The sequence below is a fragment of the Podarcis gaigeae genome (genome assembly GCF_964106915.1).
Source record: "Podarcis gaigeae genome assembly, chromosome: 5".
In the NCBI taxonomy this organism is placed as follows: Eukaryota; Metazoa; Chordata; class Lepidosauria; order Squamata; family Lacertidae; genus Podarcis; species Podarcis gaigeae.
In genome coordinates, this window is record NC_139681.1 from 76,513,109 (window position 1) to 76,527,470 (window position 14,362).

General features: G+C 41.3%; 1 protein-coding gene and 1 long non-coding RNA gene across 2 annotated transcripts in view; one reads left to right on the forward strand and one right to left on the reverse strand.

Moving 5' to 3' along the window:
* Positions 1–14,362, reverse strand: part of LOC310845184 — a 589,082-nt gene that overhangs the window by 421,747 nt on the left and 152,973 nt on the right. The window lies entirely within an intron of this gene.
* Positions 1–14,362, forward strand: part of LOC310844958 (carboxypeptidase B-like) — a 52,954-nt gene that overhangs the window by 23,273 nt on the left and 15,319 nt on the right. Inside the window, exons 2-7 of the mRNA XM_083739780.1 lie at positions 1,623–1,874; positions 1,967–2,042; positions 8,253–8,377; positions 10,365–10,464; positions 11,555–11,656; positions 12,887–12,988. Of these exons, the coding sequence (XP_083595906.1) occupies positions 1,792–1,874; positions 1,967–2,042; positions 8,253–8,377; positions 10,365–10,464; positions 11,555–11,656; positions 12,887–12,988 (588 nt within the window). The 5' untranslated portion in view covers positions 1,623–1,791. The remainder of the gene's footprint in view (positions 1–1,622; positions 1,875–1,966; positions 2,043–8,252; positions 8,378–10,364; positions 10,465–11,554; positions 11,657–12,886; positions 12,989–14,362) is intronic.

The window sequence follows — 14,362 nt, forward strand, 5'->3', positions numbered from 1 at the left end:
GATAGCTCCTGCAGGCACCAGACACAGCAGACCTGACTCCAAGCAAGAGACATCCAGGAAAATGTCTGCTGTGCTACAGAATTAGGTCAAATTAATTGTAAACTGAGTTCAGGTGTATTTGGGCAAGATGACTATCGAATGATAAGGATGTTGTGTTTAATGTTACCATTTAAGAAGCTACTGGCTGTGTTTTTGAATCAGAGCTTCAGGTGGCTGGACACTACTGGCCAATCATATTTCTTCATGACTGCAGAAGTGAGTTTGTTGAACAGATCTCATAAGCCCCCATGTACCCTCAAAATCAGCTCTGTATGGCTGGGCACCCTATGGATCATATTTTAGGGGCATGGAGAGAGGAGGCAACATGGAAGTCCCATTGTGCATGTGGAATGCCACTCACACACTGTAGGATGTGGTCCTTGAAGTTGTTTAATTTGTATCAACCATTCTTTTTATTTATTTTTGTTTAAAACTCCTGCTCAAGGTCCAAGCCAACCAGGAAGAAGAATCATGTTCCACATCTCTGTGAAACTAGCCATAAAGATGACAAAGGCCAGGTTGCATGTTTTTGCATATGACTCACCGAAACTGTCTTTTATAACTTTTTGATTCATGAAAATGTCCCACCTAGCAGCAACAATGGCTTGAGACATAACGTCAAACAATGCTATCTGAATTGGCAAGCTGCGATTGACTTTAAATTTCAAACCATAGTTTGCAAGCACACATCAGATCCTGTTTTCTAAAAGCACAAATCATAGTTTGCCGATCCGTATGACACAGTAAACTATGGTTAGCATAAGCTGGGAAAGGAGAACAGAACGCACATGTGAGAAAAATGATAGGAAGCCTGTAAATTTGCAGGGGTACTACTGTCAGGAGCATGTCAGAGGTAAATCACACCATGCAAGTTGAAGTTAACTCTTTATTAGCAAAAATACGTTTTGCTCATGAATTTCAGGCCTAATGGAACACAGCAACTCCTCTTTGGTAGGTCTTGCTTCTATGAAGCAGTTGCTGAGGCTGAAGGTCCCTGCTTCCCCACAGCTGCCTAAGCCCCCACCTTTCCAGGTTCTCCCCCCCCACAAAGCAATCAGAGACTGCTTCTGCACATCACCAGTCCCTCCTCCACCCTTTTTATGCTTCTAGTTCTAGGAGACAAAGGGGGAGGGAGCTTATTGCAGCATGAGGAGAGGTCGCCCACAACCAACTCATCTCTGCCTCTTAGCCTCTCTCCTACTCTCCAGCTTCAGCTTCTCCCTCTGATTCTGGACGTCTCTCTGCCACAGACTCCCCCAGCTCAGTAAGCCCTGTTACCTCCTCAGCTTCTGATACCTCCTCTTCTCAGTCTTCTCCCACTTCTTCCTGTGACCACTCATTGGCGTCCCATCACCACTCCTCTTGGTGCTCCCCCAGATGATTCCTCCCACGGTTCCTCAACGTCCAACCAGTCCATGACAACTGCCAATGGTCAAGTCACAATTTGGTATTAAATCCTACTTGAGTCACTAAAAGTGGGAAGAATGTGAAATAATCCACCAAGAATGGAAATAAAACTGTTTACCAACTCCAATCTTTTAATACATTAGCAAGCCATGAGACTTTATTTTCTATTTTCACAGGTGAGCCCATACTACACATAGAAGATAAGTAGTCTGTAAACAAGACGAGGCCAAGAGAGTGATCAATCAGGGACCGTGTAGGCTGGGTTTACAGTTTAGCCTGTCAAAGATAAGGAACAGTTGATTATAAAAGCAAGTGAGAGAATAATTGACTCCCCCATTATCTCAAATGGCAGCAAATATGTGGGTCTTGTTAGTTCTTGTAGCTGTTGCCTCTGCTTCTCCAGAAGCTTCAGTTCACAAATTTCATGGGTAAGGATATTTAATATACTTGAATTTCACATTCTTGAAATTACAAATGACCTTTTCTGGTACCAATGATTTACTTCTGCCTTTTTCCTTAGGGATAAGGTTTTTCGTGTAACACCTCACAATGAAGAACAGGTTGAAGTCCTCCATTACCTGGCCGACAATATGCAGGTAAATTCAGGTGTGGGAGGATGAAATTAATTATACTTCTCAATTTTGAGAGTCCATTTTATTAAAAGGTTTGGGGGGGAGGGAGAATTGTGGAGCACATAGAGCACAAGTTGCAAAGAAGCTGATTTTCTTTTTCAGAAAGCTTGAGCAATAAAACAAAACATTGGAAACCCATACTCACTTAATTAGGAGTACCTACGACTTATTAAACACAATGGGACTTGCAGCTGAATAAATACATGTAGGACTGAGCTGTTGGAGTCATCCTGGGGTGTCCCTGACAGAATCTTAAGATGACAATGTAGGTTAAAATACAAGATTCTGACATTACATAACGTTAGACTAGGTTTTGTAAGGCCCCTTCTAACATTATCACTCCCTCTAGTAGCAAGCTCAGGTGTTGAGTGCCAACAGGAATACAGCAAAAACAGAGCCACTGAGAACAATAGGAGAGGTATCGGTTTGCTCCAAGGAACCCCAAGGTTTGCAGATGTACAACAAATAAGCTTAGCTATGACAGTCAACCTGTGTGTATTCTGATTAGACTTTCCAATGCAAAAAACTATAGAAACAATGGTATTAAGAGGCTCCGCTATAAGAGGCTGCTTTCTAAAAGTTTAGACTCCTAGTCAACATAATACCCTTTTTATTTCCTGCTTGTTGTCGTCTCTTCCTTGAATGTTCTCTAAACCTCTCGTCCGTTCCAAGTTTGTGTTTTGTGACCTTGATGTAGATATATTGTGGCATGAGAAAAAACAACCAAAGATAGCAGATCTGTTTTCAATATTTGTGTAGAGCTTTGATGTTGAGAAATAGCTGCAGAAGAGAGGAGGGAAACACTGTAATCTGCACCGTGAGATGTGGCATTTACAATGATATACAGATGTAGAGGGACTTTTCATTGACCACAGGCCATTGTCAGGCTCTCTCTCTCGCCTAGTTCTGCTCTTCATTATGTCTTAAATGCTATGGGAGTTTTGATATGCACTTATTTTGAACCAGGGGTTCAGCCAGGTGTTACGTTGAATTCTAAGCATGTTTTACAAAGAAGATATCAGTTTTTGCTCAGCACAATGGCTTGGCTTTGCATTTTGAACCCGGGATCTGGAAAGGATCAAAACATCCTTTATTCCTACTTCTACTGCAAGGCAAAACCACCAGCTGCTCCACCCTGCTCCACATGCAGACACAGCAGCTCAGTGGAGATCATGCATTCTGCATAGCCAAGGTCCCAGAAGATGCAGTTCTCCAGTTAAAGGATCAGGTAGCAGGTGTGAGAAAGTGACCTTTGCTTGTGAGCTTGGAATGCTGTCGACTTAAATGGAGCCACAGACTGATTTAGTCTAAGAGAATTTCATATGTGCACAATCCAAAATTCAAATTTAAAAAGATTATTCCCAAGCACATCTTTGGAAACAGTTGTAAGAACGAGACAGGTCACAGCCATTTCAGGAAATAATAATAATAATAATTATTATTATTATTATTATTATTATTATTATTATTAATAATAATAATAATAATACCCTGCCCATCTGGCTGAGTTTCCCCAGCCACTCTGGGCGGCTCCCAATCGAGCGTTAAAAACAATACAGCATTAAATATTAAAAACTTGCCTTCAGATGTCTTTTAAAAATAGGATAGCTGCTTATTTCCTTGACATCTGATGAGAGGGCGTTCCACAGGGCGGGCACCACTACCGAGAAGGCCCTCTGTCTGGTTCCCTGTAACCTCAATTCTCGCAATGAGGGAACTGCCAGAAGGCCCTCAGCGCTGGATCTCAGTGTCCGGGCTGAATGATGGGGGTGGAGACGATCATATTATTTTCATCCTTAATGATAGATGCTAAAGAATGGAAGCAGCTCAGCTGTAAGTCCCACTATTGTCCAGCAACATTAGATATTGGCAGCATGCATGGTGGAATAAGAATATAAGAAGGGCGTGCTGGATCAGGCCAATGACCCATCTAGGCCAGCCTCCTGAGAAAGCAGCAAGGTACACATGCAGAAGTACATATATACCTCTGCATGTGTCCAGAATGGCAAAGAGTGGAGGGCAAAGGACTTTATGATTGAGAGAAGGGACAAAAAATGCAACCTAGATACATCCCATAATCCTCTGACCACTAGTGTGGGCAGCAAGTAATGGAATGGCAATGAACATTCCCGACTGAAAGAAAAGGAAATGTGTGGAAACTAACATGTTACACAGCAAGAGAAAACTTGTATATTTATTACCTGCTTGCAATATATAGAACCAACCACAGTGTACAACAATGAAATAAAATAGTTGGAAGGGTCCAAGTCTGTACTGCTTGGAAGGTGGAAGGATCTCAAGTTTGAAGGTTCCCACACATCAGAAACTCCCTGTAGATAGAATGGTTTACTACAGTATTATTCTCTCCCCCTCCCATTTATTAAATTGCACAAGTGTATCCATTTATATGGACATATTGATTCCATCACAATGTTTTTTAGCTGAATCTAAATCTGGCAATCTGCCCCAATTCCCTCAGTCACTATCTCTCAGGCTTCATAGCAAAAAAAGCAATAAACTGAGTTTTGAGAGAACAGGAATGGAAGAAGATGGCAGCAGTCTAGGAATTACAGTATGTTCTCCAGTATGTAACATGTTCTCAAACATGGATCATGAAATTGTCTGAATGAACACAAACAATAGCATACACACAGATGTATTGAGTAGCTGTGTGTTTGGCCTGTAGCTTAAGTATGATTATGTAACTATCTCCTCAGCGGTAATGTTGCAATCTTAACCCTGCTTACCTGGGAGTAAGTCCCATTGAATTCAGCATAACTTACTTCTCAGTAGACATGGTTAGGATTCTGCTGCAAATCCCGCTGTGTAGAGTGGGGCTTACTCCCAGGGAAATGGATATACTGCAATCTCATCATTGTAATCAACACAAAGGAGCCACAGGCTGCATTCCTAGGTATAAAAAAGGTAAAGGACCCCTGGACGGTTAAGCCCAGTCAAAGGCGACTATGGGGTTGAGGCACTCATCTAAATTTTCAGGCTGAGAGAGCCAGCATTTGTCCACAGGCAGCTTTCCAGGTCATGTGGCCAGCATGACTAAACCACTTCTGGTGCAACGGAACACCGTGACGGAAGCCAAAGTGCACGGAAACGCCATTTACCTTCCTGACACAGTGGTACCTATTTATCTACTTGCACTGGCATGCTTTCGAACTGCTAGGCTGACAGAAGCTGGGAGAATCCCACACCACACTTACTTAGGTATAAGTGCCATTAAACTTTGGATAGAATTCAGCTCTTGGGCTGTGTACACACTATACTTTGAATCACATTCCCTTAAATAATTTTGGGCACTGTGGTTTGTGAAGGGTTGCTGGGAATTTTAAGTCGGTGGAGGGTAAATTGCAGTGCCAAAAATACTTTGAGAGAAAGAATGTGCTTTGAATGTGCTTGAAAGGTCCAGTATGTACACAGCCCTTAGTCATTATTTATGTCAAAGGTTCTCAAACTGTAATCTGCAGGCCACTGGTGGTCCATGGAAAAGTTGCATAACAATTAAGAATATCTGTACAAGGATACTGGGTTTATTTTTTTCTGATGATGGGAAATTGGCTTGACATAACCTTGCTCACAAAATCAGACAGAACTATCATATTAGAAAGGCAAGGCTACCATTATTAAAAATATAAGCTGTGCATGTGCTTTTATTTGTAGAACAGTATATATATATTACTAGATGGTGCATCAAGGCAGTCAGCAATTTGCAGGTGATCCATTGGGGTGTGGGGGGAGTACTATTAGTCTATGCTATAATGGAATATCTCACAGTGAAATAGACCTCATGTGCAATTGAATCTGAATTCCTCAACTTTGCTTTCCAAAACCTCTTCTATTAATCCTCAATATAGAAAATGTGCCTTGTGCTATCCTTGTGACTGAGGCTTTCGCTGAAAGTGCATCATAAATAGCACCCATTTAAGGAATGGTATGATACAAGTGTGTGTGAAGTAAAAAAGAAAAGCTTAAGTAAATAAATCAAGGCCACAACAAAAACAGGGCAGGAGGCAAAGTTATTTTTAATTGCTAAGCGAAGGCAGTTATATATGAGCTAAGGACAGAATTCATATTTATCGCAGTATATTTAGATGATAGCCTTCCTTGTTTATAGGGTTATAATCCCTACGGTAATAATATTTTGTTCACTGCTTAGATACCAAAGCAATAGGCACCTTTTAGATATGCTTCATCCAGGAAAAGTTACTACAGATCCATTCAGCCCATCCAGATGAAACGAGGCCACAAATTCCTAACTTTGAAAGACAAGCAAATGTCAGCCTTGAGGTCATAAATTCATAAGTCATTTCTTTCTCATGGGCGACAGTGCTAACTAACGTGCCTCTAAACTTTATTCCTGATTGTGAGGCATATCTGAAGTCTGGCCAAATCACACCTGTTCTCCAGCTGCTGAGAGGTTTAAGCTACCAGTCAACAAGGGAGTTGAGGCTTTGCAAAGCTATTGCGATAAGGTTTTGGAACAAATGCAGAGATCGTCATTGCAATGGGAGTCTCACTAGATAATAGGGGCTTGAATAGGCATAACATGAGGATACCTAAATAGCCATCTTCTCCTATATGGACCTGCCCATTTATTAAGATCTTGCGGCAGGTCTCCCTTCTGTGCCTTGCCAACATCTGAATTGTATTTGTCTACAAGAGGCTCTTCTCTGTAGTGGCACCCAATCTTTGAAAATTGCTTCCACGGGGGGACCTACCTTAGATACGTGGGGAGCTGCCTTTTATTGGGTCAAACCATTGGTCCATCTAGCTCAATAGTGTCTAGCATAACTGGCAAAAACTCTCCAGAGTTTCAGGCAGGCAATTGAAACTGGGACCTTTGCCTTGTAAAGTAGATACTCTTGCACTGAGCTACTGCCTTTTGCACCCTCTCTGTTGGTCTTCCGTCAATGAGCGGAGACCGTTCGCTCTTTCTGCAGTTGTTGAGCCTGCTGAGGTTCTAAATCTTCCTGGCATTTTACCTGTGAATGTTCTGGTGTCTCTTTTAGCTCTGATTTGTCTTACATCCACCCGTGTTTCATTACATTCAGTGGCTGGTGTTTGGAGACAGGCCTACCTTCTTGACAGCAGCATTGCTACTGGAAAAGACTAGAGCATGTTTTCAAGGTCAGGGCTGCATAGATGCAGCACTGGGTCCAATCCAATGCTTGCACTGGTGTGTGCATGCAGCCTGGCCTTGCTGCCACCTTGCTCCACCCCAGCCTTATCCTGCAGAGATGCTGGTGTCAGGAAAGTAGCTTGGCCCCACCACAATAACCACCACTGATAATATTGCTATCTAGTGAGTGCAGGAACTCACTGTGGCAGCCCAAAAGAGAATATGTAACCACACCCATAAAAAAAAATGCATGCAACTGTGTTGTTGATCCATTATTATACATACACGTTGAAGTACAGTGCATATAATATATAACTAGTTTATTAGGACCAGCATAATTGTGAAACTATGCATAGTTTCCTAGGTGTAAGCTCCATGGGACTCAGTTGTGCCTACTTAAGTTTAATTTGTAAAACACACTAAGCCACCTTTTAATTAGAAATTCACTCAGTCATGCATAGAATGATAACTATTTAAACTGCTGGGAATTCCCATTTTCCTTATTCACTCACTTTCTCTGGGCTAATTTGTCAAAATCAAACTTGAAATGCTCTGTATCACCTCATTTACTTGCAATAGAAAGGAAGAACCAACCACACAACCTAATCTCTTGCCAGGTTAGGACAATTTAATTTAGGACTATGGACTAGTTTGCTGCCTTAAGAGCAATTGATTTTAATAAGGCATCAACTGTAAACTACCACTGAGTCACATGTAAGAGACTTTGTGTTTACATTGACCTGGGGGGTAGCTCAGTCGGTAGAGCATGAGACTCTTAGTCTCAGGGTTGTTGTGGGTTCAAACCCCAAAAGATTCCTGCATTGCAGCGGGTTGGACTATAGATGATCCTTGTGGTCCCTTCCAACTCTACCATTCTAGGATTCTACGCACTTGGTGGTCTGCTTTTATTCATAACAACACTGCTATTATTGCATGAGGTGAGGACATAACGTTATGCAGCCAAATCCATACACGCCGACAGATCTAGGATGAAACTATGTGTATCTTTTGTTTTCATACCCAATTTGTTTGGTTCTGTTCAGGTTGATTTCTGGCGCCCAGACTCTGTTGACCAAGTGAAAACAGAAACAACAGTTGACTTCCGAGTTGAAGCGGACAAATGTTCTGAAGTCGAGAGCCTTCTTCAGCTGAGTGCACTGGACTACAAGTATGCTTTTGCTTTTAGCATGTGCTCCATTAACATCAGTGGGCTTTTAGCATGTGCTCCATTAACATCAGTGGGTTTAACAATGGACATCTCTACATTTAGTGTTACATGTTTATTTCCCCCCCCCCATGAGTCTACTGTGAGTATGTCTAACCATATGTCTTAAAGGAAGCCATGGTAAGATGGTCTTTAGACTGGAAATAGATGAGGTACAGATTGTTTTGCATAACAATAATTATGTGAAGAAGTGCTTTCTTTTGTCTGTCCTGAATCTTCCAACATTCAGGTTCATTGGGTGTCTGATAAAACACCAGAGCATTCCATGCACTAAAGAGGTGTTGTGCACCTGTCTTGTGACTATGCACTGGTAGAAAGAGGAGGCCAGAATTTCTGTAGGGTTGAGCTTTTCCATACTAGCAGGTGAGGACAAAGTATCTGTCAGACAAAACAGAAGACTTTGAAAAGGATTTAGTCCCAAGAAGCAAACAAAGCAGGTAAGGTATTTGTGGAGAGCAGTAGGTAGTAAGATAGGTGGATCAAAAAACAATAAAACCAAAAAGGGAAAGGATTACAAAGTTTAAACATGCAAGATGAAGAGCATTGAACAGAATCAACAAAGTTGTACTTTATGCAACAAAGAGCCAATTCATGTTATATGTATGTATGTATGTATGTATGTATGTATGTATGTATGTATGTTTACACCATCTGTATACCATCCAAGGTGCAAGGTCCTTTAGCCACTTAGCAATAAGAGTGATGCTAAATTTGATTTAGCACATGTAGGTGCATGAATCCATTTTAAAGCTGCAACAGAGAGCAACTTTGGAGTGGGGCTGAGCTGGCAATCAGGATTGGCAATCAGGGGGAAAGGCAAACCTTCTCTTCTGCGTTTAAGCACTGGCCAGATACGTTGCCATTTTCTGATTCCAGTTAGTAATCTGGCAGTAACTTTCTGTACTCCTTAGGGAAGCAGGAGTGCCTAGATAGCAAAAGAAGAGTTACTCTGGTGAAACACTTCCTCCGCTAATAATGAATGTGCCCAGTTTCCTGCACCAAAGAGATTGTCCCTGACAGACTTCAGTGAAGTGTCCTTGCTACAGCTAGAGGAGACGCGAGCCTTTGATGTGGAGCCGCAGTGCCCTGACATCATGTCAATGTGTTCATTATGAAGGCTGGGAGTGCACTGCAAACTGCCCTCTCTCACTCTTCTAATCCAGATCGCCGTGATCAAGGGCACTGAGCTTGCACATTTCTTTCGCCTATACCATTTTATTCAGGCTAGGGAGAGAGCAGGCGTCTTTGCTGCCAATCAGCACGCATATAGACAGTTCTGCAGAAGTGCTGGAAGATCAGTGGATCAAAGGCTGGAGATCATGTCTTTAACAGATCCTAAAATAGTTTGAAAGAGATTATTTCTTCTACCTGTTGCAACCTCTGGTCAAATAACCTTTTTCTGATTTTTTTGGAACAAAACAAATAAAAACTCTTTTTTTTCTGGAGGCAAGCCTGGCTTGAGGATAAACAAGGCAGCAGCAAGGATCTCTCTTCCAGTGTGGTGTAGTGGTTAAGTCTTGTAATCTGGTGAACGGGGTTCGCTTCCCCGCTCCTCCACATGCAGCTGCTGGGTGACCTTGGGCCAGTCACACTTCTTTGAAGTCTCTCAGCCTCACTCACCTCACAGAGTGTTTGCTGTGGGGGAGGAAGGAAAAGGAGAATGTTAGCCGCTTTGAGACTCCTTTGGGTAGTGATAAAGCGGGATATCAAATCCAAACTCTTCTTCTTCCAAACTTCCTCCAACTGTCATCTCTCCCCAAGCTGGGAAGCTGCATTTCATGAAGATAGCATTTGCAGGCAGAAGGGGAGGAAGTGGTGGTAAACACACAAACACTAATCACGGGGGTGTTAAGCAGAAATGGAGACACAGCAGCGGTAGAAAATGAAATGCCCCCCATTTGACTTGGTCCATATTGTTGCTTTGTTGCAGAGTTTTGATTGACAACCTTCAGGCTGCACTTGATGGGCAGTTTGACAGTCATATCCGGGCAACTGGACATCAGTATGAAAAATATAACAATTGGGAAACGGTAAAAAAAAATGTTCACGTTTGATTATCCTCCTCTGCTTCCTAATGATAGTTTTGCTATGAACATAAGAACATAAAAGAGAGCAGTGCTGGATCACACCCAAGGCCAAAATTGGTTCAACATCTGGTTTCCCACAATGGCCAAGGAGAGACCTATGGGAAGCCCAAATGCAAAACATGAGGGCAGTTGCTCTCTCCTACAACTCGGGGATAGTGTGCATACTTTGTGTGTATTCAGTTCCGGGGTCAATTCCTGGTATCTCCAGTTGGAATTAGTGCTTAGCAAACTGACTCCATCATAATATGTAGTTTGTCTTCTGAGTTACAAATCCAAGGGTTATAAACACAGGCAGGGGTGTTATTTCCCTTCATATTTTCCAGCATGTACATCACCAAAGTGAATCTTGGAAACATGGCATGCACAATACGTTGCATCACAACATCATGCTTCACAGTGCATCCTCCTCTGAGTGGCTATGTTTACACATGCTTTATTTGCAACAGTATGGAGTGGAAGCCACAGGCAAAGGCAATGGCTGTGGAAGTTGGTGACAAAAAAATGCTTGTTCATTGCACGACTTGGCATGTTGGTAACAATGCCAAGCGAGAAACTAAAGGGTTTGAGTAAAATCATCATGCATGAGGGTGCGTTGCAAACAGTATATTTTAATTTCCTTTGGAAATTAAAGCACTACAGGTGGGGAAAAAATGACTGAGCGTTATTTGAGGAAAGACGGCAGGGTTTGACTGATCAGCCATGCCAGATGTAGGAAATATGCCAATCATGCAGGTGAAATAAATATAAATTGATATATAGTCCATCATGGTTTGAATTATTAAAATGTCAAAGTGTGAGAATTACAAACCTACTAGATTCAACCTCTGTGCCAGCTAATTTCAAGTTTTGGTGCTATTGCTAGTTTAAATGCTGCTTAGCAGCAGAGTTGGAAAAGGTGGCCGTGGAGAAAGCACTATCAAATCAACATTTATATTACCGGCCTACAGATACTGTTAGTAGTCTGACTCAATATTTATTAGATGGTTCCTTTTGCAATTAAATAGGCTTATTTACTTTTTTTTTAACTCAACAGATAGAGGCTTGGATCAAAAATATTGCAAAGGAGAACCCAGATCTTGTCTCCCTGTCACAGATAGGAACAACCTATGAGGGACGCTCAATGCACCTCCTGAAGGTATTTGCTTTTCATTTCTTCATCCAGTCTGCTTGCTCTTCTCTTGACACATAAGAAACAACAATATTTATTAAGCCCTCGCATGCTCCAGATTTGTATTTTTCAATAAATGCTTCAGGAAAACAAAGCGGATTTTGGTGAAGTTCTTTTATGGTGACATTTTTATCCTTTTTGATTGATAGTAAAGGCGTCCTAAACAGACCAGACCGTAATAAAAGTCTTTTGACAGTTTGCACATATAAATTTAACCGTGTTCCTGTAAGCAAGGTAAATGGTAATCTACCTTTGTATAATTGTGTGCTCCATCTGTTGTTTGTAAACCTATTTGCTATAAAGTCATCTATAAACTTCAGCCCCTTTTTTCTCTCTCTTTGTTCTTTTTTTTCTGGCAACAGGAGGCAAACAGCTAATCAGCATTTCCTTTCTTGAGACGTTACAATCATACTTCTCAAGCAAACAAAAGAAATCAGTTTCAATATGTTCTTATTTTGAGTATCAGGTCGATGTTTCGGAATATCACACCTTTACAGTCCAAGTTTTTTGATGCTTGAGTGAATGCAAGGTCCTCCTTCCCTCAGCCCCGCCCCCCACATGATACTCATAGAGCCGTAGAATTTGTAGAGCTAGAAGGGTCCACGATGGTCCAACCAGCAATGTGAATCCATGACCCTGAGATTAAGTGTCTCCTGCTCTACCAACTCAGCTATCCCAGCTGACAGCAGACAATGTGGGAGTAGCTCAGGCTGGGCAGTTTTTATGAATGGTGACTCTCTTAAGGAGAAAGATGGCTTCCTTTTTTCAGAACACTTCCCCCATATCCATTATCTACTATATAGGTGTGAATACGGAAGAAATCTCAGCATATGGAGCCTGTCTCAGTTCTGTAAGGCAGACATCCCTCTTTTACACAACAACTAGAATGATAAGGATGTTCCATCCACTTTTAGTCGCCCTATGCATTACTATTTATATAAAAGGTGTAGATAGATGTATAAGCCATGTCACACAGCTAACTGAACTCTAAAAATATACAGTTATCAGCTGGGATAAAATATGGATCCAGCACACAAGAGTTGAGAAAATGCAACCAGAGTTAAGTTTCACTTCCAGCAATGCAACTCCCTGCTCATCTTAAGCGAGGCCTGAGGCTGCCGTCTGAATAGAGAACATGACCTATTAGTATTCAATATAAATTACGAATTCTGCCTTGTTTTATTTTTATGTTTACAGTTGGGGAAGCCCGGTGTGAATAAAAAAGCCATCTTTATGGATTGTGGCTTCCATGCTAGAGAATGGATCTCACCTGCATTCTGCCAGTGGTTCGTGAGAGAGGTTAGTGGGCAAAATACGTGTTCACTAAAATCAGTAACCAAGACCACTGACACACTTAGAAGCAGGAATGATTTGTCATAAAAAGAACTTATTGGCAGGTCCTTTTTCTAAGTTTCCTAATGTTTTCTTTCAGATCTTCAGGTCCCCCTTTTTCCTCTAAAGCTCCATAAATATTATCATTTGATTATTACTCATTTTTTAAATGTATCCTTCCGTTACTGATATTTGTTTGTTTGTTTGAATATCAACTCATAGGGAGAATATCCAATAACATCCTAAGATTATAAAATCATAAAATACAAAACAAATGACCAATTCTGAATCAAATTTCTTCACCTTAAAATGCTTGGTAATAACAAAACCATGTTAATACAGGATGTAAGCACACAGAGCTAAATCCTCAGAATCTGCAACATGAAAATGGTGCTGCCCCATTTTCAAAAGGATATTATGCGGCTTTATGTGCCTGTCTGAGAATCTAGAGGAAGGTAATTATGATACAATTATTACACAAAAGAGAGGTATGCCCTCTAAAGAAAAAAGTACTAGAACAAATGGAATAATGTATGAAGACCTCTTAAAAGCATATCATTAGAATATAATGATCAGCCTGTTACATATGAAGCTTATCTAATAATGAATACACAATTCTAAAGTAAGGTATTATTTTTAATTGCAACTTCTCCAAGGTCTCATCAATTAATCTCATTAAAGTTGTTAAGAAGCCTAGGTTACTGTTCTGTTCTGGATCCTAGTATTTGAATCAATACTCCTTTAGGTGCCTTTTTGCACACCACAGGGTTCCACCAAACATGCTTGTTTCTTTGGCACTCGGTACCAGAGTTTGCTATTAGGAAGAGCGAGATCAGCAGGGGAGAAAATCCCACATGGTCCCAAGAGGGCCTGGTAGGATGCTAGAGAGCTCTGTGTCATATTAACCCTCTTTTCTCCAGTCTGAAGTTATTATAGTCCCTAGCGCCCTTGCTGAAAACACACAATATCAACCCTTCCCCACCTTAGTGATCCTGAGCCAATTCAAAGTATCCCTACAATTATTTTCTTTTATTTGTATGCTTCTGAAATAGCACAGCTGGCCAGTAACCACTGGCGAAAGGGAGAGCTTTCAGTGTATTATGAAGAAGCCTGTGATTTTTTGCATCTGTGAGACTTGACTGTGTTTGTTTTTGACGGAACAATCCTAAAATACAACTTCCAGCTGTTTCGATTCCCACAGATTTAGCAAAGGTTCCTACATGCGCACAAAATGTAAAAACAGAAGCCATTGGAGAAGCAAGTGCTTTACAATCCATATCAAGTAAGCTGAAATAGTTGACCTGAGAGTGTTGGCAAGGCACCCAGTGGTGACAGGCCTTC